Raw genomic sequence first — 25,610 nt, forward strand, 5'->3', positions numbered from 1 at the left:
TACGATCATAATTACGCATAAAACACTTTCAGAATGAAGTTACATTCATAATAGTACGCAAAAAGTGTACTTGTATAAAAAAAATAAACCATTATTCTTTCGCCATACCATCGGCAGATACAACAGGTTTTGTTTACATTTTGAGCTGCTGATTGGCCAAATCTGTCAAAAAAGTCGCAAAAATTTTTGAGACTTTTGTAGATGAGCCAGGTTTCCCTCAAAACTCAAGTCACTCAATGTTTAGAGTTTTGAGGGAATCCTCATCGCTCGTGGCCCCGTGGCTTAATACGTCATACGCAGCCGGACCACCTTTTCCCTAACCAGCCCTAAACGCACTCAACTAGCAGCTCACGTGTAAACGATCTGTAGGTTTTCTATTATCAAAATATTCGCGGGCTGCGCACTACGCACACGGAACTGCGCCTCTCTGTCTAGTCCTCACTAGAAGCTTTATGGCTGAGCACACACGGGACGTTCACGTCCTGCCCACGTCCACACCAACTTCGTGCAAAGCCGAACATAAACAACTATCCTTTACCGTACGCACGAGCGAGACAGCATTTGTCGTACGATCAAGCCCGTTATGCTCTGTACGCGTCATTCTAAGGCTGGGCACACACGGGACGTCCACGTCCTGCCCACGTCCACATCGAACTTCGTGCAAATCCGAACATAAACGCCTATCCTTTACCGTACGCACGAGCGAGACACAATAGTCGCACGATCAGCCCGTATGCTCCGTACGCGTCTTTCTAATAGAAGCATATGTAAAATTCAGAGAGGATCTATTATCTTACCCCCTAGTTCCTTTCATAAACATTTTCTTTGCGTTTTGAGAGCCAGATATGATGTTCATTTTGCTTAGTCTAAAATTTGTTCATGTAATTATATTTTTCATGTAGGTTTCAGATAAACCATTGCAAATAAAGAGTTAATAAAAAAAATAATATTGTTCCAAAATATCGGGAACCGCTTCGCAATATGTTGTGGTGTTTAAACATTTCATCACAAAAAAAACCAATGCTTTTCTTCCTAGTTCTCACAACGGTTCGATCACAACCCATCTTTTTGCAATCCATCCTTTTTACTCTACAACAGCAAGGCTGCGTAAGCGGGTAAGAACAAGTCCACTGATCTGCTCTCGAGAGAATTATTTCCGAATCCTCTTTCACTTCGTGGTTTGTGGACGTCTTGTGGACGCGTCCACGGCAGGACCCAATTTTTTTGAATTTTTGTATGACTTCGTGGATTTTGGACGTCCAGTGGACGTACGTGTGTGCCCAGCCTAATAGTTATTTCCGATTCCTCTTTCACTTCGTGCTTTGTGGACGCCTTGTGGACGCGTCCACGGCAGGACTCAATTTTTTTTAATTTTTGTATGACTTCGTGAATTTCGGACGTCCAGTGGACGTACGTGTGTGCCCAGCCTATAGATAGAAAATTCGAAATGTCGCAATGTGTGTATTTTCGGCGACTTTGTGCGACTTCGACGCCATGACGTTTATCTGTCGTCCCGGGTGCAGTTGCCCGATATGCTGCCGATTCAAATATTTAAATTCAAACTAATTCAGTTGTGAGCCAATGAAATGGAATAAAGCAATACAAAAAGTAAAATAAGTAAGTAAAAAAAAGAGCGTATGAGAGAGAGAGGATCGAGTGATGATTAGGAAGAGAGTGAAAAGACAGTCAGTTTTTAGACAGACGTATTAGACAACGGTTCGGAAAATAGCAGCGTTGAAAAGGAGAGAGGAAGCTGATGTATTAAAATAAAGAAAGAAGTATGTCTGGAGTAAAAAAACAAAAAAAAAAGTCAGAAAGTTGACTAAGGTTCTCAAATTGGAGAAAGAAATAGTGGTACATGGTGAAAGAATGGACGATAGTCACGACAGATTTGACAGAAAATAATCCATCGTGTAATACGGCCAATACAGGCTAAAAGCATAAGCCTTCTTACTTATACTTAGTAGTTTTTTCGGATCAGCGCTACCACAGAAGGCCTTCCAAACTACACATGCTACCACAGAAGGCCTGAACTATTTATCCAAGATCGTTGCTGGTCGCCTTTGCAGAAAGAACAAAATAAATCTTTAGACGTCAAATATTTATGCAGATAAATATGCAACGTCTAGCGTAAGACCGACTCCACATGGGCCGTTGTCGCACCGTACCACGGAAAACGCGTATATCTTTCGTTTCAATATTGAACTTCGAATCAGCTCGATTTGGGTGGGCTTTCAAATCTTGCACGGCAGGCTGTCAAATCTTCTACACCTGTTGTTGCGCAGAGTTGTTCATCTTGAACAAAGCTGCATTTTCGCGAAGAACCTGTTTGACAGCCAGGCGCAGAAATTTAACAGCCGAGCGCGTCGAGTACCGCGCAGGTCGCGGCTCGTGTGATGGCGACTTTACAGTCTAGTTTCTTAATGTACACTGTTATTGTCCTTGCTTTTTATATGCTGAACGACCCAGTAGTGCATTTTGTAGCGACGGCACGACGCGACAGATACGATAAAACTGGTCCAAAATCCCAACCAGACCAATCAATCCGTCAGACACAGGACTGACTATACAGCACCAGCACAGCACATCATAAATATGTTATATAAAAAGCCATGCTTGAAACCTCTCGAGAATTTTGTACCAGTAAAGAGTAAGAAGAAGGCAGTTTATTTCGGTAGTATGGGTAACAGACTTCACGAAACACATATGAACGAACGGAATAATGTAAATCTTGTGTGTTTTATGTTCTACTTACGTCCAAATGAAGCGTGCCGAGTTTTCGGGACGCATCAGACCGATCCATACTGCGCTAGTCACGTCAAGCTCCTTGAGAAAGGCACGGGTCGCATCAAACTGCATTCCATTGTCAACTGTAAAGAGGCGCCAAATTAGAGAAAAAAATTATACTACTTATTATTTGTGCGATTGATTCATAGGTCAGCTAGGTAGGTCTTGGTCAAGAGGTGAAGGGATAAAACGCCAATGCAGAGTTTTTATATGACAGAAAAACGCAAGCGCCTATCACAACAAAGGCAGCATATGACATTTAAACGGCTTTAGGCTGGTGGAACAGCTCCATCGTTCCGATTTTTTTGCATATGCGAATCGTAAGAATGTTCCTACACAGTTAGCGATTGTCGCATTTGCGACTGCGGCTTTGTCAAACTACATAGAAATATATGTCAAACTACATAGAATACATAGAAAATTCGAAATGTCGCGATGTGTGTATTTTCTACGACTTTGTGCGACTTCGACGCCATGACAGTTTATCTGTCGTCACGGGTGCAGTTGCCTGATATTGTGCCGATTCAAATGTTTAAATTTAAACTAATTCAGTTGTGAGCCAATAAAATAGAATAAAGTATAATTTAATTTGAGTAAGTTCACGTGCAGAAATAAATTTAAAGAATTTATATATTTTTTATTTATTGAGTTTGGTTTTGGTACCATCCGGTGTTACCCGTCGTCGAGCTTTCTTGATGATGACTATTTTCAAACATCATCACTAGCCTTCGTCAATCAACTCTCGTCAAACTCGTTAATCAACTCTCGTTCGTCGAACTAATATTCCAATCCTCAAGGGGCCCCTTGTGTTACTCTGCGGGACCCCCAATAGCATACGAAGAGGGTTAAAGCGGCGCTTGTCGGTCCCATTTCGAGCATATTTTATGCACTTTCCCTACTAAATACACTGGCGGATCAGTCCCCTTGGAGGCTCTGGGCGGATAATAGTTGGGGCCCGTGGGGGTGGTCATGATCAAATTTAAAAAATTACTGACCGGGGAGCCTGCACATGGACCAACTGTCTCTCTTAGAATTCAGAGAGACAAACCGCGGGGGAAAGTTGTATTCCAATTTCTCCAGTAGCCCTTTGTGTTACACTTTGTGTTGTGTCGTTACTTTAGTAAAAACGTACTCGCACAATTACACATTAAAACACGTTTATCACACTAAAAGATAACACACACGATAACGCAAAAACGACTGTCTCCAGCGGACGTCCAAAGGAGAAAGCGATCGGGTAGGGCACGTGCGAACAGTTTTCGGCACATCGGATGCTGTCGGTTCCCAGACAGCAAAGAGTGATTAACTGGCTGCGTACGTGATCAAGGTGTACACAACACTTTGGGGCCCCACTTGCACTCTTATACTTTATATACTTTTCTTACTAAACAGCTTTTCCCGGGCCCCCCCTTCACGGCTAGGCTCTAGGCGGCCGATTACTCCGCCCACCGTTAGATCCGTCACTGACAACCAGGAAGGGTCAATAAAAGTAGGACCCAACTCCGGTTGGACACCCTAAAATTTCATCAGCCTGACTCTTGGCAGCTTTTCGGCGGCATGTTTATAACCCCCCTTGTGAAAGATTGAGTTGAGTTTGCAGCACTTGTTTATATGCAATATTGTTTGTTTTTTTAGTTACTTGATATTTTTTTGTGCAAAATATATTTAATAAATTATTAGAAGACTTATAAAACATGTATTGGGTTACGTATTTGAAGTATTATGCCAAAATCACTTCCTGCATATAAACAACTAATTCAAACTTAACCCAATCTTTCACAAGGGGGGTTATAAACATGTCGCCGAAAAGCTCCAAAGAGTCAGGCTGATGTAATTAAATGCTCCCGTTCAAAAATCCGGTGCTTGCAATCAAAAATGTGCGCCGGCGACAAGAAATCGAGTGCGGCGCGTCAAAAAATGTGTGCTGCCAGTCAAAACTAAAGTGTAAAACCCTGAATCACATACATTAGCTGGAACTGTTGAGAAAGTCATAATTTTATTAAACATGTATCATAACTACATTTCCAGGTGGTACAGAAGAGAGCTCTGTTGCAGGAACCAGCACCAACCGCAGGAAGGCTATTTCGACATTATTGATGAATATCGAGGCCGAGGACAATCCAACACTAATCCTGGTAAAAGACGATTCTGCTGCGAAGATAATTCCGGTAGGCTTCATCATCATCATTATCGCAAGCATGGACTACGTTCGTCGTGACTGGAGGCTCTGGTCGTATGTTCCAGTTTCGTTCGAAAAGCGTCGCTAGAACTTTTTTGGATATTGGGCGGTAATGTATTGTAATGTGAAAATATTGTAGTGAAATAAAATAATGTTTACAAAAAAAAAACAAACTAACTATTTTTAATAATATTTATTAACCTTGAGGAATAATTAATATCATGAACTTTCTGCTCTCTCGCGATATAAAATCATCGGTTTTTGTCACATGGGCTGTAAGATCGATTGCAGATCGATTTCAGAGTGAAATCTGAGTAACTTATGAAAGAATTTTGCCAGGTGGGGAAGCACTAGTACAACTCACCCAAGGGAACAAAATTTGGAGTTTGGGAACTATTCTCAACCGAGTTTGGTCCTCCGAAATGTGATCCCGAATAGTTCCGCTTTGCAGCAGTTTGGGCCATCGAGGAACCCAAGTTTTATGGACTCATGAGTTGAGTGAGCAGTTTCGGGACTTATCGCTCAAATTTACGACCGATCTCTCCTTCGTTTGGACTTTGGAGCGCTTTTCCCCTGCACAGGGAGAGAGAACAAAAAAGCTGCACATGCACTCACACTTTCTATACGAAGTACGTGCAGTGTGACGAAGAGTGTGACAGATATTTTTGCATTCGTATGATTGCACGGATCAGCTGTTGCAAGAACGAGAACAGAACTTTTGTATTATACCATTTGATACCAATTTACCTCGACGGCGAATCGATGCGGCCACGGAGTCCCAGTCTGAGAATAAGCAAACGCGTCGGGTTTTGTTGTATGATCAGCGCGTCGATCGATGCGTCGCAACATTGGTTTGAGTGCATTTTGGTCATTCGATATGCACCAAACGAACCATACCATCCTTATTGGGTTCAAAATGCAAAGGAAAAATACTTAGTCCAATGCCTATTATGGCAGGTGCTGTTGTATGCATTCATGTAGCAACTTACTTTAACTTGATTAACATTAAGGCTTGGATAATTTTAGCGCATTCTTCTATTTTTGCTCCAAGTGATAATCGACGACCGGTTGAGTGACGACCGATCAGGTTGAGAATATCATGTTTATTCAATGAAATATCACAATAATAAAAAAGACACTCGTAGCCATTTTCGTACCTATTAGTCGCTATACATAAAACGTAGATCGTAGAGTATGTGTGTATGTAATGTATGAACATATACTCGCATACATGCGAAGATAACGGGACCGCATACGCTCACGGTACAATGTGTCTTCTTCCTTTCGGATTTGGATATGATTCGGACATTAGATCTGTTTTGAATAGAACAAAATTCAGAACTAACTAGTGAGCCTAACAATCAGTCGATTGATACTAACGTATGCAAGTTGGGCGGAGTAGGCAACCGCCTAGAGCCTCGTAACAAGTTGCTATGCCGGAAAGCGTATCTGGATTGTCAAAGAAATATTTTAACTCTTCCGCAAGGTATAATGTTGTTCCAAATGTGCACTTTCGCGTCTTCTTCTTATTCCATTTGTATGGTTAGTTTTCTGTATATTTTACAGTATGCATTAACCATTACATTTGAACAGATAGAACTAAAAATATGTAAAAGTCAGCAGGTGAGAACAAACCTGTTAACACAACACTGGAAGTTACATTTGATTTGTTTGACTGTCTGTACCTGTGTAAAGACGTAAAATGCTTCAACCATCCTCTGGCCATGCCATCACCAATGGCAGTATCAATTCCAAGGAGTCACGCGCAGTGTCCAAAGCAAAACTTCAAGCACTATACATTTCATTGTTGTGTGCTAGAAAGAAGCCGGCTATTCGAGAAGTGTCAGCATTTTGTACTGGGCAATGAAGGACCAAGAGGAAACAAAAACGTGCGGACGGATAAGGGCTGATACGCACAGTATCTCACTCTGCGTGAAAAGCTTAAGTGCATTAAGCGGGCATAATTGCAGTCTATAGCGGATCATGCTCTTTGGAAATTCGTTGAAATTAGGTATTGGTATTATTGATGCTCAGAGCCCCTTGCTCCTCGAGGCATCGAGGACCGATTAGTTTGCGTAGTGCGTGATCCGTTACTGACTGCAATGCATAGTTTCAAATATTTTTTGTTAGTGATGCATTGGTGCAGGCTAATCCACGATCAAAACGTTGGGTTAAAACAAGGCAAATCGTGTGGAGCTAATGCATTATCACATGGGGTCACACACTAATTCATAGTCACAAAACGCTCAACTGGACGGTTCGCGTATGTGTGACGGAGAAGAAAGACATGTGCAATGAAGACACATTCATTAAACCCACCCTACAGACAATGAGAGAAAAAACGAGTGCGATTTACTGGCCAAGGCTGAGGAGGCTAAGAAATCTTGGGGAAACAACGTAAGACGTGTAAAGACGAGGGGCCGTTGAATGTGTGCGTCAGTTAACATGTTAATCAACGGCCCCTCGCTGCAGCGGTTCGCGAGCAAGGCGATTATGTACACTCTCGAATCCTTTCCGTCTCGCATTGTCCTTCATCGCAGCGATCCTGCTTACGCGTTAAGCTAGCGCGGTTGCTGTGCGCTGAGCTAGAGCGGTCGTATGATGAGAGTTAGAAAATGTTCCCATCTCGTCCTTACCCGCGCCAGGAAGCATGCTGTATCGATCTTTGTCTAGCGTTCACACCACCATAGCGAGGTCAGCTAAGTCTGCTGAACGCTAGGTCCGGGACGGACGTGTCGAGGTTGTTAGAACATTTTGATCTGTACCAACAATGCGCGCATCACTTGTCGCATTTGTTTTATACAGTGCGGTCTGCTAGGGGATGTTGTTTTTTGTGAAGTGGAGGAGATTGTGTGGCTGTGTTTTGCCATGCCGTAAATGTGTGGTGTTTGTTTTCTTCCTACACTACGTGCTTGCTTCGGCAAGCGCATTGATATTGGAGTTAGGAAAAAAACTTTCGGTACATGTTGTGGACAATGCGTCCTTCTTTTTATGCATCTAAACATAGTTGGTGTTTTTTTTGTTTTTTAGTGAAATAGTAATTAAATTTCAAGTGAACGTTTTTGCACATTATGAATCAACTCGTGTATTGATTTTACGGATTTTACGACCACCACGGATCTCAGCAACAATCGGCTCCATAAGCTTTCCCATAGCTGTTACAGCCGAGGCAAGAGCAGTTTGGACCCCGGCCTGCATGCCCAAATCCTTAACCGTTGACAAACTGTCAAAATTGTAATGTAATGATCCCATTCGTCCTCTTCCGCTATGTTATTGATGCGAAAAGAAATTTGTAGACGTTCCAGCCATCGATCGAAATTGGATTTACTAGCATCGAATGGCTCAAATACGCACAACGTCGGCATCATTTTAGCGGCAACAGGAACCATGGAAAGCACAGCAATTGTAGAACCAATAGTTTTGCCAGTAATAGTTCCAGCAGCAGCAGTAGTTCTGGCAAATTTAACATTGTTTACATGTAAGCATTGTTAACGAATGTTCTCAACCTCATCATAACTATCTACAAAAGTTGCAACATCCTCAGTGCCAGAATCGAAAAGTTACTACCCATGTATAACGACCCCTTTAATTTGACTTTGGTCATTTTTGAACTAAAAGAGGGTCGAAATACACGCTAAAATACGGTATATAGTTCATTCCAATATTTAGTTTCTCTAACATTCCTTGTGCACATAATTCATTTTGCAAACATTTTTCTGTAGCCACCTATTAACTAGGTCCCAAGGTTCAGTTACTGAAACAAATACAATCAAGTCTCTCTATCCAGCAAGCTGAAGGGACCGCTATCTTACCTTAAAATTAACACCTAGTGGTCTTCCCAGGTTCGATTGCCAACGTATCTGGGAAGACCGCTAGGTGAAGATGCAGGGTTAGAGAGACATGATGTTTGTATCATGTGCAGCTTAGAGAATGCCATGTTAGGGAGGATTTGCATAAAATGTAATGAAAATGAGGGGCTTGTCAAAAGTGATCATCTTAGAGAGAGAGGCTATCTTTGAGGTGTACTACCTTAGCAAGACTTGATTGTATAACTTTTCTTAAAAAGAAAACCTTTCCGCTTACGATTACAAAATACGGCCAATATGGCGATTTTCCGTTTAAGTCCGTAAATTAAATCACCAACTCTGCAGTTGAAAGCTGTGGGTAGCCGTGTCATATTCATTTTTTTTCAACAAGAAAGGCACAAATAGGGTTCGGTTACTTACCGGTGACTAGATTAGCATGATGAAACTGACAAACTGCGTCCGCCTCGAACCAGGAGATTTTGTCGCGAAAGTAGCGATAGAATACAGAAAATCCCTCTTGCGGCAGCGTCCACGTGTTGCTGATGTTGACCTGTTTAGATGAAACGTCAGCGAAGTAAATAGTTAGTCTCGATTATGTCAGTCAGCTTTCGACATTTAAATATTCACAAGTGCAGTATTCTTATGGGCTGAATTGAATTACAAATTTTGGGTTTTCGATCGAATAACATTTTGTGCAATTTTGATATCGATCGAATCGAGATAGTAGCTACTGTGAGTGTAGTGGCGACTGTTTAGCTTTAATTTATTTAGGAGCATGAAGCGAGATGATAAAAAGCTTATAGGATAGCTTATACAAATTATTGTTTTTTGTGTTTTGCGTTATGTTATATTATATTATTTTGAAATAATCATAAGACGAAACGGTCATTCTTAATAAAACAACACATTAAAAATTTATTACAAAACGTATTACACTATCACAGGACGTCAAGACGTAACAGAACATGTCTGCTCGCTAGAGTAGCCGCATTAAAAGAGAGCTTACACAAATGGAGGTTCGTGCTGCCGAAGGTAGTCGAACGAAAACGCATCGGTAGCTGTCACGTGTCAACACGATTACAGGACCGAGTAACGGCAAGTAACGCTGCGCGCCCACGGTGTATAGAACACCTTACACAACACCTCCCCCTTTTAAGTCAGCCGGTACGCGCTGAACCTACGTGGCAGTCTTCTAGACCTAGAAGAACGTCGTGGTAGACGCGCCTGCTGGGTGCTGTTCCTGTCGGTAATCGGGGGTGCTTGTTGCTTTCTGATGTATGCCGGCGCTGCTAGTAATGATGCTGGTGATGAAGGGGTCTCTACCTGTGCCGGAGGTGCTGATACTGATGTAGAATACAATGAGGTCGGCGACGTCGAAGATGCTGGCCGATGGAACTAATTTCATGGAACTAACGACTTAATTTCATCAGCCTAATTCTTGGCAGTTTTTCGGCGGCATGCTTGTGAAAGATTGGTTTAAGTTTGAAACACTTGTTTATGTGCAATATTGTGTAACATGTAGGATTGACACCTTTGATAAATAACACATGACAATTTAAAGTAGCTAAGACACAAAGATTAGTGAAACGTCTTAGGCATTAAAGCCACATGAATTTTCGATCATCCTAGACACGAACCACTTAGGATCAAAGTAAATTAATGCAGTCAGGATTAGAACAAGATAGCTAATGAGATAGCATGAGAAGTGGCGTCCTCAATACATTAACACGAAGTTATTTTTCTGTTAATAAAAACTTAGATCAGAAGTTATCACAACATAAAATACCACCAAAAGATGCGCAGGAATTTTAGACACAGCGAGGTAATACTTTTATAGCACACTCGATTATGCAAATGATGTAAATTAGAGAGAGAGTTCATAGAATTGCGTAACAGGACAATAGGAATTGTTACCACCATTAAAATATGTAAAAACGCACCTGTGAAAAATCACATACGCATAATACACTCGTTAGAAAGGGATAGTTAATTATGTTCTTACATAACAGTAGTAGAGGGTCAAATACACCCCCTTATGGGTGTATAATGTAAAACAATGTAATTATTTCATATAAAAGGAGGCTCGCGCGGAGCCAAAAATCGCAGTCGCAGTCACAGTCATAGTCAGAACTAAATATAAAACAAGTGTACAGTTAAAGTCTAAAAGTAATAAAAAAAGGTGAAAAAAGGAATATATCTATCCACATCCTATCGGTCTGAGATGACATCGGAAGGAAGTCCGCTACAATTGTATAGCTGCAGCATAAGCGCGAACCATTGCAGCCGATTAACAGTATATACAGGAATGCCCTTCTTTGAGCCAAAGATCTGGAGCGATGGCCTATGGTCTGTTTGGAGTTTAAAATGACTGCCATACAGCATTTTGTGAAAGCCAGTTACCGCAAATATGATGGCCAATCCTTCGCGGTCTATCTGACTATGCTGACGCGTGCTACACCACTGTTATTAATCCATCTGCAAACTTGTGGCTATTGGTGGCTCCGAGTCCAACTAAGGATGCGTTTACGACTACGATGATTTCGGCTTTAGGGTCATAGTGGGTTAGAAGCAGAACTGATTTCAAAATCTCCTTAAACCTGTTAAATGCGCTTTCGCACCGCTTCGTCCACACAAACTGGTTCTCATTTTTCAATAAACCGTCCAGGGGGTACCTCAAATCCCGCTTCCTGGGAACAAATTTGCCATAATAGTTGATTGCTCCCAAAAACGAATGGACTTCATTTACAATTGTTGGCGCTGTAAGCTTTATTATGGCATCGGTTCGGGCTTTGGGTTCGGCCTTAAACCTGGTCGGTCAATGATGTGCCCGAGGTATTTTATTTGATGCACCGACGACAACGTTATCCATATAACCAGACGTGTCGCATAATCTAGCATGCATCGCATCTATAATCTGCTGAAATGCGGCTGGTGCTATCTTTAACCCGCGAGGCAGACGATTATAGAGGTAAAGATCTCGATGCGTGTTTATTGTCAGAAGAGGCCTCTTCGATAATAATCGACACTCTTCGATCTCGACTTGTAAAAATGCGTCCGACAGATCTATTTTGCTGAAGAATTTGCAGTGGGCCAACTTTGCAAAAATGTCATCAGTGAACGGCAACGGATACTCATGAGGCTGCAGCCCAGCATTCAGCCCCGTAGAATAATCTCCGCATATTCGAATACTGCCGTTGCTCTTACGTACGACCACGATTGGGGCTGCCCAATCGGAGTAATCGATGGGAGTGATCACGTTCATATTGACCAATCGGTCAAGCTCTTCCTCAACAGTGGCCTGCATAACATACACCACGAGCCTTGGACGGAAAACTGGTTTGCAATTTTTACTTAAGCTGCAGCTTAATCTGCGCTTTTGCACAAAGTCCTGTACCACGAAACACTTCGGGAAAACTGGCTTGCAACGTTTTCGGAACGCGTATTCGTTGAGATCCCTGTCGGCCAGATTGTACGAATAGGTGAGATGTCAAATCGATGCAGTCTATGCTACCCTTGTATAGATATGTGCGTGTCCGCGAGCGTGTGTGTCACCCAGCCCGTCATCGTATCTTTGCCTTGTGTGGTTTTGTACCTAGCGTTGTTTGGCGTCAGTGGTGACTCTACGTTCGTGCCAAGTAGGTGCAGGTTGTGAAAAGTTTTTCAAGGAATAGAGATCAATTGAAAATAGATTGTACAACGAATATGCACCAACGAGTAAGTACTTATCACATACATTAGCCGGAACTGTTGAGAAAGTCATAATTTCTATTAAACATGTATCATAACTACATTTCCAGGTGGTACAGAAGAGAGCTCTGCTGCAGGAACCAGCACCAACCGCAAGAAGGCTATTTCGACATTATTGACGAATATCGAGGCCGAGGACAATCCAACACGGATCCTGGAAAAAGATGATTCTGCTGCGAAGATAATTCCGGTAGGCTTCATCATCATCATTATCGCAAGCATGGACTGCGTTCGTCGTGGCTGGAAGCTCCGGTCGTATGTTCCAGTTTCGTTTGAAAAGCGTCGCTAGACCTTTTTTGAATATTGTGCGGTAATGTATTGTAATGTGAAAACATTAAAGTGAAATAAAATAATGTTTACAAAAAATAACAAACTAATTTTATTAATATTTAATAACCTTGAGAAATAATAATTATTATGAACCTTGGGAGAAGCATCAGAGCTGTCAATCTGAATTGTACTTATAGATCTTCTTCTCCGTACGCCTAATCGTGCACCTTGTAATTGTTCTAATCGGTGTACTTTTAACGATATTGTGCCGCCAGGGTTGGTACTCCAAATTATTCAAAGTTTGGTGCAATCTACTCTTTAAAGATTTTTTTACACATCATGCGTAACATTGTTTTGATCTGAGCCTGACGCTGTTCAAACTACACGTACCAAATCGCGTCAGATCGCATCAGACCGATTTTTGTATGGAATTGACAGCAGGCGCAAACTGTGCCATAATCTGACGACTTGTCAAACTGTGTGTGTAGTTTGGCTGTTACTGGCGCTGGTGTTGCTGTTGTAGTTACCTTGTTCTGCCACTTGCCCATCTTCTCCTGCCTCCTGCTCCGTTTAGGTGTCCTGAAAAGTAACACTTCCATCTTTGGATCACCTTCCGTTCGTCTGTCAGGAGATTTCCTTCCGCATCTCGGCACATTGCGGATTTAGGAGCAAATACACCCCGTGCCTCCTTCAATCTCCTGTAAACCAAGCGGGTGTCCCCCGACTGGGTTGCTTAAGTTGCTTAAGCAGCTGTTCATCTGACTCTTCACAACGGTGTTTCTTATCCTTAAAGAGCAGAGTCTGTTGTTTCCTCAGTTTTTTTGTACTTCTACACATTCTGATGGGTTTCATGCTATAGCATGCGGGTTTGTGCTGCGGGGAGGGGGTTCATTAGCATATTTCATAACTGTTGTAGGGCCCATTTCTGACATACTTCATACACTTTTCTTACTAAATAGCTTTTCCGGAGCTCCCTACACGGCGAGGCCCTAGACGCCCGCACTTTATTTTTTAGCATTTTTGCGATGCCGATTATATTCATAGTTACACATTGCTATTTTCTACATGTACAACAATTGTCGAAATGCTTTTTCATCAGGAATCAGTTGTCATTTTTTTATATGGAACCTTTTTGTAAAACAGTTTGATAGCAACTCACCCGGCGGCCTACAGGCACCAAACATCCAGCAAGAAACGTCAAATCGTACGTTTGTCTCTAAAAAAATTCGGCTGTAGGCGCTGTTGTACTATCGGCAGAGTATCACCAAAAAATTGTGCGGCATTGGAGGAAGGAGTCTTCTAGAAGCTCAATTGCCTTTGTTCTGGCTGGTCATACTTTCACGCACTCTGTTGCTAAATGAAATTGATATAGTGAAAAAGATCGACATCGTGATCTTTAAAGCATTGATGTTGTGTTGAACTTGTGGCAAAAAAGCAATCAGTTTGAGACAGTGGCGGATCTAACGATGGGCGGAGTGGGCGGCCGCGCGGCAACCCCCCCTTCCCGCTCCCCGGGCAATAGCTAAAAAATATGCCGTTCGTTTAAAACGCGTACTCCTCTTCCATGGTCCACTATCGATATGCTCTTTGATATGCTTTTTAATATCGATATGCCTTGGCATATAACTATATATTGTAGGATATCACAACGAATTTAAAATTACAATATGAAACATTGCTAATTTGTGAACTCTCGCAAAATCTTACACACAAAAATTTTCTCTATTTGAAACGCAAGTAGCAAACAATAATTGTATTCATTTTACCTGTTACCAAAAATTACAGTTGTCTGTATCCATAACTTAATCTCCAAAAACTTTCGCATCAGCCTTATTGACAGAACTTAACAGATAGTTGCAGCAACGTTTTCCTGATCTAGGTTCAGATAAAAAAAAATCTTTGTTTTGGTTCAAAATTCTTTCAATGCAAATAATAAGGATGTTCCATCTGAACTCCAGATACAAGTAATTGATTTACAAAACAATTAGAGTCTGAAAACCAAATTTAACGATTTAAATCTCATAACTTTTTATCAGCTGTTGCCCCAAGAACAGTAAAATTATTTTAAATCATTTGCTTAAAGCTATATTTCAATGTTTAGCAGCACATATAAATTTGAAAAAAAACATTGTCAAAACTGAAATTTACAAAATCCTATTACAGATCAATATTAACTGATGACCATTAGCAATCAATTTTAATGATAGATTGTACAAATATTGAACCTCGCTTGGAGTATATAATTGCTGCAAAACAAAAATACAATATCATCAATCGCATTGATTGACATTATTTCCGATAATTTTGTATCTAGGATTTTATAACGGAATTATTCGAGTAAACTAATAAAAAAAGGTATTCTCCAGGCCCGCTACAAAATTTGTCCCTTTGCCTCAAAAGTTTGCAGACCGCAAATATAGAGCATTTTGTGTGACGCAACTTTTGTTTTTTGAATAATCATGGAAAAGAAAGAATTTCGCGTGATGATAAAGTAATGTTTCATGAAGGGGAAAATACAGTAGAAGCCAAAAATTGGTTTGATGAAGAGTTTTTGGACACTACTCCATCAAAATTAACTGTCATATATTGGTATGCTACATTTAAAACGTGGAGAAATGAGCACTGAGAACGGTGAATAAAGTGAACGCTATGAAGTGAAGTTGATCGAGATACCTGACACCCTAAAAATATCTAAGGAACGTGTTGGACATATCGTTCATGAGTATTTGAATATGAGAAAGCTCTGTGCAAAATGGGTGCCGTGCGAGTTTTTGCGTATAAATGTTACCTTTAATGAGACTTGACTTCACCACTACACTCCAAAGTCCAATAGACAGTGATCCGAGTGGTTATTATAGTTGTCAAGTTATTGGAGCGTTTGAAGGACGAAATCGTCAAAAAACGGTCACGTTTGAAGAAAAAAAATGGTTTGCTTCACCAAGACAACGCACCGTGCCACAAACAGTAAGAACAATGTAAAAAACATTAATTAGGCTACGAATTGCTTCCCCACCGACCGTATTCCCAGCGAATATTTACTTTTCTCAGATCTTAAAATGATACTTGCTGAAAAGAAATTTTCGTCGGATAAACAGGTGATCGCCGAACCTGAGGCCTTTTTTGAGCCAAAGGATAAAAAGTACCACAAAAATGGTATCGCAACATTGAAAGAATGCTATAATCGGTATATCACCGCTGTAATCGGTTAAAGGGATGTATGTTGAATAAGAAATAAAATTAATTTGCAAAAAAATTGTGTTTTACTATCATAGGCCAAACTATTATCAGAGCACCTGTTATTATTTAGCTTTTTTAATCGTATTAACTTATAAATTTTACTTGGTATCGCATTGTGCTTTAATCGCATTGTGCTGTACATGACTAGTTTAAATATTGGTGGAATATTTTAACAGCAACACAGTCCTATTCATCTGAAAGGTCAAAAAAATATTTCAAAATTATCTAAAAGTTTTTTGTTTTTTGTTTTTTTGGTTTGTCAAATATTTTTCGTCTCTTGGAAAGGCAGCCAAGCCTATGGAAATGCTGATAAAAAATACAAGAATATATTAAAAAACACATTAAACCGGAACCGTATGCAAGATTGCAAGTGGCCTGTGCCAATTTCCTCAAACTTCACCACTAGAAACCTTATATGTGATACGCTCAATTAGCACATCAACTCGAAATCATTCAACTTAGTTTTATGGGCATGTTCTAAAATATTCCAATAACTCACTAAAATTATACATCTGATGCAGGTTTCTACCAACACTCTAAAACAATCCACCACACAAGGCCACATTTAACATTGCATGAGTATATAAAAAGATGACAAAAATGGATCTGGCACTGTTGGGGTAGAAGATTTCTCCGGAAAACTTTGCTTTCTCTTATATCAACGAGACATCAGTGCATACTCTGGCTCCGAAGGCATTTTACAGCACGGAACAGTAGCTAGTACCCGCGTTGCGCACGTTGAAGAATAATTGCAACGGGCACTCAAAGAGACCTACAGCTTTTCAAGATAACTACAGTTGAAATATTTGATGTGCAAAGTTTGACATGCTGTACCCCATGCAAAATAACATCTCTGGTATGTTAAATTAGCGCACTCCTCACTCCACATACACATTGACTACTATACCGACGGCAAATGTTGTATTAATGTCGTTCAAACAGCCCAAACGTTCGACTACAACATAACGGTTTCTTTCAACCGTGAGACATACTTTAATATGGCGAAAATCGAGAAAGACACTCAGACGGTATCCATTTTCGTCCCACAGAACATGCTTTCAATATGAATTTCGGGAATTCAACACATAATGTGTGCATAGCAACATATCACGCTGTTGAGGAACATCACGTAATTTGGAAAATTTAAGTTCCTTCGGCACATTCAGCTTTTTCGCTAGTTGATTTGACAAAGGACTAAAGTTTAGTTCAAGATATTTGTTCAGAACTAGAATACAACCACTTGAACCTTTAATTACATACTTTAAACAAACGCCGTAATGCACTACTGAGAGAAATATTGCGGCACTATCATTTGGTTTGCAATCGCCAGGTCGACTGCAAATCTCGTGATCCTGAATACATTCATCCTGCGTTGAAATGGCGTTGATTTTCTTTTTGTTCCAGGACCAAGTAGTTTTTTATATTAAAAGTACCATGGTTCATTAAGGATTTATTTTTGAATGCATCGCTAAATGAGTTTCGAATGATACAATAAATAATGCCATATAAATGTCAGAAGATCTCCTTAAAATGTTTTGTAAATGTAAAACATTTTGTAATGCGGTGCGAAGTAAATGGTTGCGAAAAACAGCGTCACATCCTGGTTCTGGTGCGGACAGAAGAACACGTTCAGCTACAGCGAGCTGATTCTAACGAAAACACGCTTCGATCACAAGTGGTGATTTATCGGACGATACCTGTAACTCTTCATTCGGGCGAAAATAGCATCAACATCATAGCATTTGTTGACGAAGGTTCATCAGCTACCCTAATACATTAGAGCGTTGCTGACCAACTAAAAGCGGATGGACCGAACGAACCGTTGCGGATTACGTGGACCGGAAACATCAGTCGCTTAGATGATCGATCCAGGAAGTTATATCTTCAAATCTCAAGTCAATGATCAACACAGAAGTGAAAGCTGTTCGAACCTTGTACAGTGACTGGACTAATGCTCCCTAGTCCATCCCTGAGATTAGATGATGTCATACAACGCTACAAACATCTGTCGAATATTCTGATAGGCGAAAATAGTCAACAAACCTCGCTGACGATAATAACAGGTTGGCTGATAAGTCCCCGGTCTGACACATAGATGGTGCCGCTAGTATTAAATGCATATTAGTTTTATATAGTACCAACCTTCAAATGATTCGTGTCAAAATTTGACGTCTGTATGTCAATTAGTTTGTGAGACAGAGCGTCTTTTGTCAAGCAACTTTTGTTATTGTGAAAAAAATGGAGAAAAAGAAATTTCGTGTTTTGATAAAATACTGTTTTCTGAAGGGAAAAAATACAGTGGAAGCAAAAACTTGGCTTGATAATGAGTTTCCGGACTCTGCCCCAGGGAAATCAACAATAATTGATTGGTATGCAAAATTCAAGCGTGGTGAAATGAGCACGGAGGACGGTGAACGCAGTGGACGCCCGAAAGAGGTGGTTACCGACGAAAACATAAAAAAAAAATCCACAAAATGATTTTGAATGACCGTAAAATGAAGTTGATCGAGATAACAGAGGCCTTAAAGATATCAAAGGAACGTGTTGGTCATATCATTCATCAATATTTGGATATGCGGAAGCTCTGTGCAAAATGGGTGCCGCGCGAGCTCACATTTGACCAAAAACACCAACGTGTTGATGATTCTGAGCGGTGTTTGCAGCTGTTAACTCGTAATACACCCGAGTTTTTGCGTCGATATATGACAATGGATGAAACATGGCTCCATCACTACACTCCTGAGTCCAATCGACAGTCGGCTCAGTGGACAGCGACCGGTGAACCGGCTCCGAAGCGTGGAAAGACTCAAAAGTCCGCTGGCAAAGTAATGGCCTCTGTATTTTGGGATGAGCATGGAATAATTTTTATCGATTATCTTGAGAAGGGAAAAACCATCAACAGTGACTATTATATGGCGTTATTGGAGCGTTTGAAGGTCGAAATCGCGGCAAAACGGCCCCATATGAAGAAGAAAAAAGTGTTGTTCCACCAAGAAAACGCACCGTGCCACAAGTCATTGAGAACGATGGCAAAAATTCATGAATTGGGCTTCGAATTGCTTCCCCACCCACCGTATTCTCCAGATCTGGCCCCCAGCGACTTTTTCTTGTTCTCAGACCTCAAAAGGATGCTCGCAGGGAAAAAAATTGGCTGCAATGAAGAGGTGGTCGCCGAAACTGAAGCCTATTTTGAGGCAAAACCGAAGGAGTACTACCAAAATGGTATAAAAAAATTGGAAGGTCGTTATAATCGTTGTATCGCTCTTGAAGGGAACTATGTTGAATAATAAAAACGAATTTTGACAAAAAAAATGTGTTTTTCTTTGTTAGACCGGGGACTTATCAGCCAACCTGTTAGGGCTGAATAACATCGAGCTGTTTGCCGCTTTAGAGATTAGAGTTAGTAATACTCGGTGCATCGGTGAACCGGTTGCGGTTAGATCCAAGATTGGACTGGACTGGACTGGTTGGACCGTTTACGGCGTAGACGACAGCGCTTTGACTACTAACGTCATAACGAATCTACATCGGATCACTGCAATGACTAATCGAGAACTTCACGATGCTGTTGGAACCAAGTATAAGCTGGAGCAAATGAGTGCTCCTGCCTTCAAAGTGCCTATTGCTTGTGACGAAAACCGGACAATGGAAATTTTAGAAAAAAACGACGAAGAGAGTTGGTAATCGGTTTGAAACGGGGCATCTATGGCGAGATGATAATCGAGCCTTTCCGGATAGCTACACCGCAGCAGAGTCATGAGTAACTGACATGATAAAGGAGTATGAACGAAAGGGATATGCCCACAAGATCACCGATGATGAATTATCCAGATGCTCCGAAGAAGTGGTGTGGTATCTGCCTCTTAATGTGGTACACAATGCGAAGAAACCAGAGAAAATCCGTCTACTATGGGATGCAGCTTCAACAGTGGCACGAGTTTCGTTGAACTCTATGTCGCCGAACCCTATGTATGCCGAAAGTCGTATGTCAATTTCGCGAACGAGCATTTGCCTTTGGAGGCGCATAAGAGACGTAAATAATCAAGAGCAGAGGTTTCTGTTCGGCAGTAATACAGAGGGCAGGCCGCAGGTTTACGTTATGGAAGTGGCCACGTTTGGGGCTACGTGTTCTCTCTGTTCAGCTCAATTAGTTTGAATGTAAGAATTTGAATGCCCTTGACTTCGTTGAGCAGTATCCAGAGGCAGCGCAAGCAATTATAGAAAAAAACACTATGTCGACGACTATTATGATAGTGTGGCGAGACTATCACGCAATCTCACACGCAAGCTAGAGTGAGAAATAAGCGCCGCAGCATAAACCGCATAAATTAGGATATCCCTATTCGGGTATCCTAAATGATAATCAATGTTAACCTGAACGCTTTAGGCGCAATAAAACGCTCTCTACCATTGTACCCGCGAAGCCAACCGGACGTGTTAAGAATTCATCTCCAAATCCGACCATAGATAAATTCTTATCCTATAATAGTGTTGATACAGAAGCGGAAGCCATCAAACTGGCTAAGGAAATTCGGCACATTCAAGCACAAGGAGGATTTCACATCTGAAATTGGATGTCTAATTCAGACACATGCCTAGATGAGGTTGGAGAGAGGAGCGAGAAAACAGCATAGCAATTTTCAAGCCAAAAGTAGATCACGTACGACCGTGTCTTGGGCATCAGCTGGAGATCAATAGAGGACGTTCTTTTGCTTCAGTGTGCTTTCAGATGCGGATCATCGGAAGTTCGTCGTCGATAGATTTTAACCCAACAAACGGGTTGTGTTGAGCGTGTTGATGACATCTGATCCCGGTCTGATTACTCCGATCACTATTCGAGGTAAAATGCTGATTCAGGATTTGTGGAGACCCGGATGTGATTGGGACTCTAAGATTGATTCTGAGTTGGATGTGCAGGGTATTATCTGAATGGAATGTTGGATGAAGCGAGCGGAATTTCTTCCATTCAGTCTGAAATTCCTAATAATATTACCAAGTGATCACATGTTCACCCGACTCATAATACATCATTATCATGAGAAGAGCAGACATGGCTACCGTGAAACTGTGAAGAGTGAGCAACGACAGCTTTACTACATCCTGCATCTCGATGCTCGATGCATTCCTAGGATGACACCGTTGCCGGTGCAACGCATGACATCTAGTCTAAGACCCTTCAGTTGAAACTGAACCGGAGTTGATTACATCGAACCTTGCGATGTGAGTATTCGACGACGTACGGAGAATAGTTGGATAGTGATATTCACGTGTCTGGTGGTGCGTGGAATCTATCTTGAAATCGCTCATGGGCTAGTAGCGCGACAGACGAGTGGAGCGCGACAGACGAGAAAGCGACGCCACCGACACGGCTTTCCACAATCCCTGAGCCGAAGGTGGTGTCGACGCGGGCGTTATCGACGAGCAAGCCAGGGACAAGCACGCAGACCAGCATGGAGCTGAAGAAATTGCTGGAAGAGGCGTCAAAAGCGAACGAGGAGTTGCGAGGCATGGTGAGCTACATGCGGGAGGAGATGGGGCTTCTGCGTCTACAGATGAAGACTGCCGCAAAGAACGCGCAGCAGGAGCTGCAAGCTGCGCGGGAGGATGCGAGGTACCGGGAGGCGATTGCCCGGGAAGACGCATCCCAACTGCGGGCTGAGCTGCAGCGTGAGCGTCAGAGCAAGAGTTGTTGGCGCAAACGCTCGGTTGCATAGGCAACCAGCAGCAGCAGCAGCAACAGCAGCTTCAACAGCAACAGCAACAGAAGCAGCAGCAGCAACAGCAGCAGCAGCAAAAGCTGCAGAAACTAGGCGGACGGCAACGGGATTTAGTAGTGTCGGCTGCCACGCCTTATGTCCAAGATGGCGGCTCCTGGGCAGAGGTGGTGCGCCGAAAGTCGCGAAGCCTTCGCCCGAAAGAATGGCAGCAACAACATCAAGTGCGGCCACAGCAGCATCAGCAGCATCAACGGCCGCAACAACACCAGCAGCCGTCACGGTCAGGGCCACAGCAACATCAGCAGTCCGGTCAGTGGCCAACGTTGCCGCAGCAGTAGAGCATTGAGAAACGTCGTCCAGCCAGAAAGCGGCCGGACGAAATCGTGGTGGTACCATCGACGGGAAGCAACTTCCGGGATAAGTGCGAGGCGGTGCGAACAAGCCCGATACCACAGGAGCATCAGCGTCAGATCGGCGTGGGCAAACGCACGCCAAAGGACAACCTGCGGCTGCCGTTGGGCCGGGATGTAGATAGCGCTGCACTTTGCGCTCGGCACCAAGGGTACGGCCAAGGTCGTCACCGAGATGATGGAGATCATCGTCTCAAACATCGATCAGATGGCAGAGGAGGACGATATAAGCAAAGCCATGCAGATCCAGCTGGAGAAACCGAAAGTGGCCGCTACTATCTCGATGTGGGAGCGCCGGGTTGGCACAAAACGTGCGAGAGTGCGTCTACCACGTGCCGATGCCGAACACCTGGTGGGAAAGCGGCTTATGTTGAGCTACACGTCGTGTACGGTGCGTGCTGCTCCGAAGGCTTCATTAGACTTGAAGCGCTGCTTCCGGTGCTTTGAACGCGGACATATGGCAGCCGCGTGCCAAGGAATAGATCGCTCAAGATTGTGCATTCGATGCGGTGCCAGCGACCATAAGGCGGCCGCATGTACGAACGAAATCAAATGTATGCTGTGCGGTGGAGGTCACCGAATCGCGGCAGGCCTGTGCGGTGTGCAACGTTCATCGCAGTGATGCAAATCCTCCAAATTAACGTCAACAGGAGCAGAAATGCGCAGGATTTAGCACTCAACACGATGCGGACGGAGCGAGCAGACGTTCTGCTTATGCAGGAAATCTATAGCGTACCAAACAACAACGGCAATTGGGCAACGAACCGTGACCTAAAGGTGGCAATCGTTGTAAGTTCAGAGACCCGATTCAGAGGGTCCTTTGCCAATCTCTGTCTGGACTAGTAGCCGCCTTGGTGAACGCAATCGCGGTCATTTGCGCATATGTATCGCCCTCGGTTGGAATCAGCGAGTTTGAGGAGATACTGGAGAGGATCGACGTGATGGCTCGTGATCATCAGCGTGTGGTCCTCGCCGGAGACTTCAATGCGTGGCACAGCGCCTGAGGTAGCTCGCGTATGAACGTGAAGGGGGAGCTCCTGCTCCAGATGGTCATCGGTTTGGGGTTGGAAGTCCTTAACAGCGGAACGGCCCCCACGTTCACAGGAAGCGGCGTTGCTCGTCCGAGCATTGTGGACGTGAGCTTCGCGAGCCCCGAGATTGCCGGCCAGTGGACTTCTTCAGATCTTGAAAGTCGCTGGAAGATCCTGAGCCGGTATTCTTACAGTGATCATGTTTATATCCGGTATGCTGTAGGGGTGGCTCAGCGGCGTCAAATAAGACACCAGCAGCAACGTCAGCAGCTGTCATCTGTGCGAGATGCTGGCTCCCGGTGGCGGACGCGCCAGTTCTGCCCTCGACTTTTCGTGCTCGCGCTTGCGGCGACCCAGTTCGCTGATAGGGTCACCAATGCCGGGAGTCTGGAGGAGGTGCTGTCGCTGGCTTGTGACGGTATAATGTCGCGAGTATACCCGTCGCAAGGCCACTCGGGGAAGCCCGCGTACTGGTGGAGACCGGACATCGAGCTACAGATCGAGAACTGTCGTCTGGCCAGGGAGCGTTTTGATGCCACCACTGAGGCCGCAGGTAAGGAGTACCTCCAAGTGAGGACGGCACTCGCGGCAGAAATCAAACGCAGCAAGAACCAGCACTTTGCGGACATGCTGCAGGCCCTGGCAGATGATGAGACCGGACAGTGGTTTCGACAGGTGCTCGGCAGGCTGCGGGGCACCAGGACGGCGCAAGAGCGGGATCCGGTAGTGCTGCAGGGTATCGTGGCCACCCTGTTCCCGGACCACCAACCTGTGGATTGGTCAGAGCTCGTCGTTGAGGAGGACAATTGCCAGGAGGAGCACGTGAGACCGGTCAGCACGCAGGAGCTCTTGGACATCGCGAGTGGACTGCATCCCAGGAAGACTCCAGGTCTGGATGGGCTGCCGAATGCCGCTTTGACGGTGGCCATCCGGAAGCATCCGGAGATGTTCTGTGCGGTGTTTCAGGAGTGTCTCGATTCGGGGCGTTTCCCGGAGGAGTGGAAGCAGCAAAAGTTGGCTCTTGTGCCAAAACCGGGCAAGCCGCCGGGGCTGCCAACTTCCGTCCGGCCGATTCTGCTGCTGAACAATCCTGGAAAGGTGTTCGAGCGGGTTATATTGAACCGCATCATTGACGTCCTGGAGGATCCGGAGGAACCGAAGTTGGCGGACAACCAGTTCGGTTTTCGCAGGGGCCGTTCGACGGTGCAGGCTATCCAGCAGGTGGTGGACGCGGGACGTCGCGCAATGGCGTTCGGCCGAACAAACGACCGAGACAAGCACTGCCTCCTGGTCGTTGCGCTTGACGTCCGCAACGCATTTAACACCGCCAGCTGGCAGTCGATTGCTGAGGCACTTCGCGATAAGGGAGTTCCGGTGAATTTAAGTCGTCTCCTGCAAGACTACTTCACCAACCGAAAGCTCGTGTACGACACCACAGACGGACCCATCACACGTCAAGTAACGGAGGTCGTTCCACAGGGGTCCATCCTGGGCCCCACGCTGTGGAACGTCATGTATGATGGCGTGCTGCGGGTTGAGCTTCCGGAAGGAGCAAGCATCATCGGCTTCGCGGATGACATCGCGGTACTTGCCGAGGGCTGCACTCCTGAGGAAGCCGCATCGGTTGTCGAGGAAGCGGTAGACAGCGTAGCGGCATGGATGAGCCGCCACATCTATAACTGGCGCCAGAGAAAACGGAGAGAGTCCTCATCTCCTGTCTTCGTCGAGGTCGGCTAGAGGTCCCGTTTCGTGTTGGTGACACCGTTTGCCGGACACAGCAGTCGATACGGTACCTGGGGGTTCGACTCGACGACCACCTGTCGTGGAAACCACACGTTGAGACGGCGACGTCGAAAGCCCTCCGTGTGGTTGGTGTGGTGACCTCGGTCATAAGGAACCACAGTGGTCCCCAGGTGGCGAAACGTCGACTGATGGCAGCAGTTGCGGAGTCGATCGTACGCTATGCCGCCCCTGTCTGGTCGGGACCAACGGAGTTCCAGTGGTACCGACGGAAGCTGGCCCAAGTGCAGAAGCCGCTCGCACGGGGCGTTACCAGCTCCTTCGTTTCAGTGGCGTACGAGACCGGCGTCGTATTGGCAGGCCTCTTGCCGTACAGGTTGCTGATACGAGAGGACGCAAGGTGCTACAGGAGGCTCCTAGCTGCCCCTGGCACCAGCAGAAAGGAGGTTCGAGTGTCGGAGCGCCTAGCCTCGATACAGGAGTGGCAGCGGTCGTGGGACCTGGTGGCAGAAGCACCTACGGCCAGTCGATACATGAAATGGGCCCATCGGATGATTCCCGACCTGCACCAGTGGGTGGGACGGCGACATGGAGAGGTGGATTTCCACCTCTCACAGATTCTCACGGGACACGGATTCTTCCGTGAGTATCTACATGTCTGCGGTTTTGTCTCCACCCCAGAGTGT

The 25,610-nt window shown here is 44.1% G+C and overlaps 1 protein-coding gene across 1 annotated transcript in view; it reads right to left on the reverse strand.

The window, feature by feature from the left end:
* Window positions 1-25,610, reverse strand: part of LOC128710008 (uncharacterized) — a 54,194-nt gene that overhangs the window by 5,322 nt on the left and 23,262 nt on the right. The window contains exons 2-3 of the mRNA XM_053805051.1: window positions 9,193-9,322; window positions 2,756-2,870 (exon numbers count right to left, since the gene is read on the reverse strand). Of these exons, the coding sequence (XP_053661026.1) occupies window positions 2,756-2,870; window positions 9,193-9,322 (245 nt within the window). The remainder of the gene's footprint in view (window positions 1-2,755; window positions 2,871-9,192; window positions 9,323-25,610) is intronic.

Source organism: Anopheles marshallii, chromosome X (assembly GCF_943734725.1).
Source record: "Anopheles marshallii chromosome X, idAnoMarsDA_429_01, whole genome shotgun sequence".
NCBI lineage: Eukaryota > Metazoa > Arthropoda > Insecta > Diptera > Culicidae > Anopheles > Anopheles marshallii.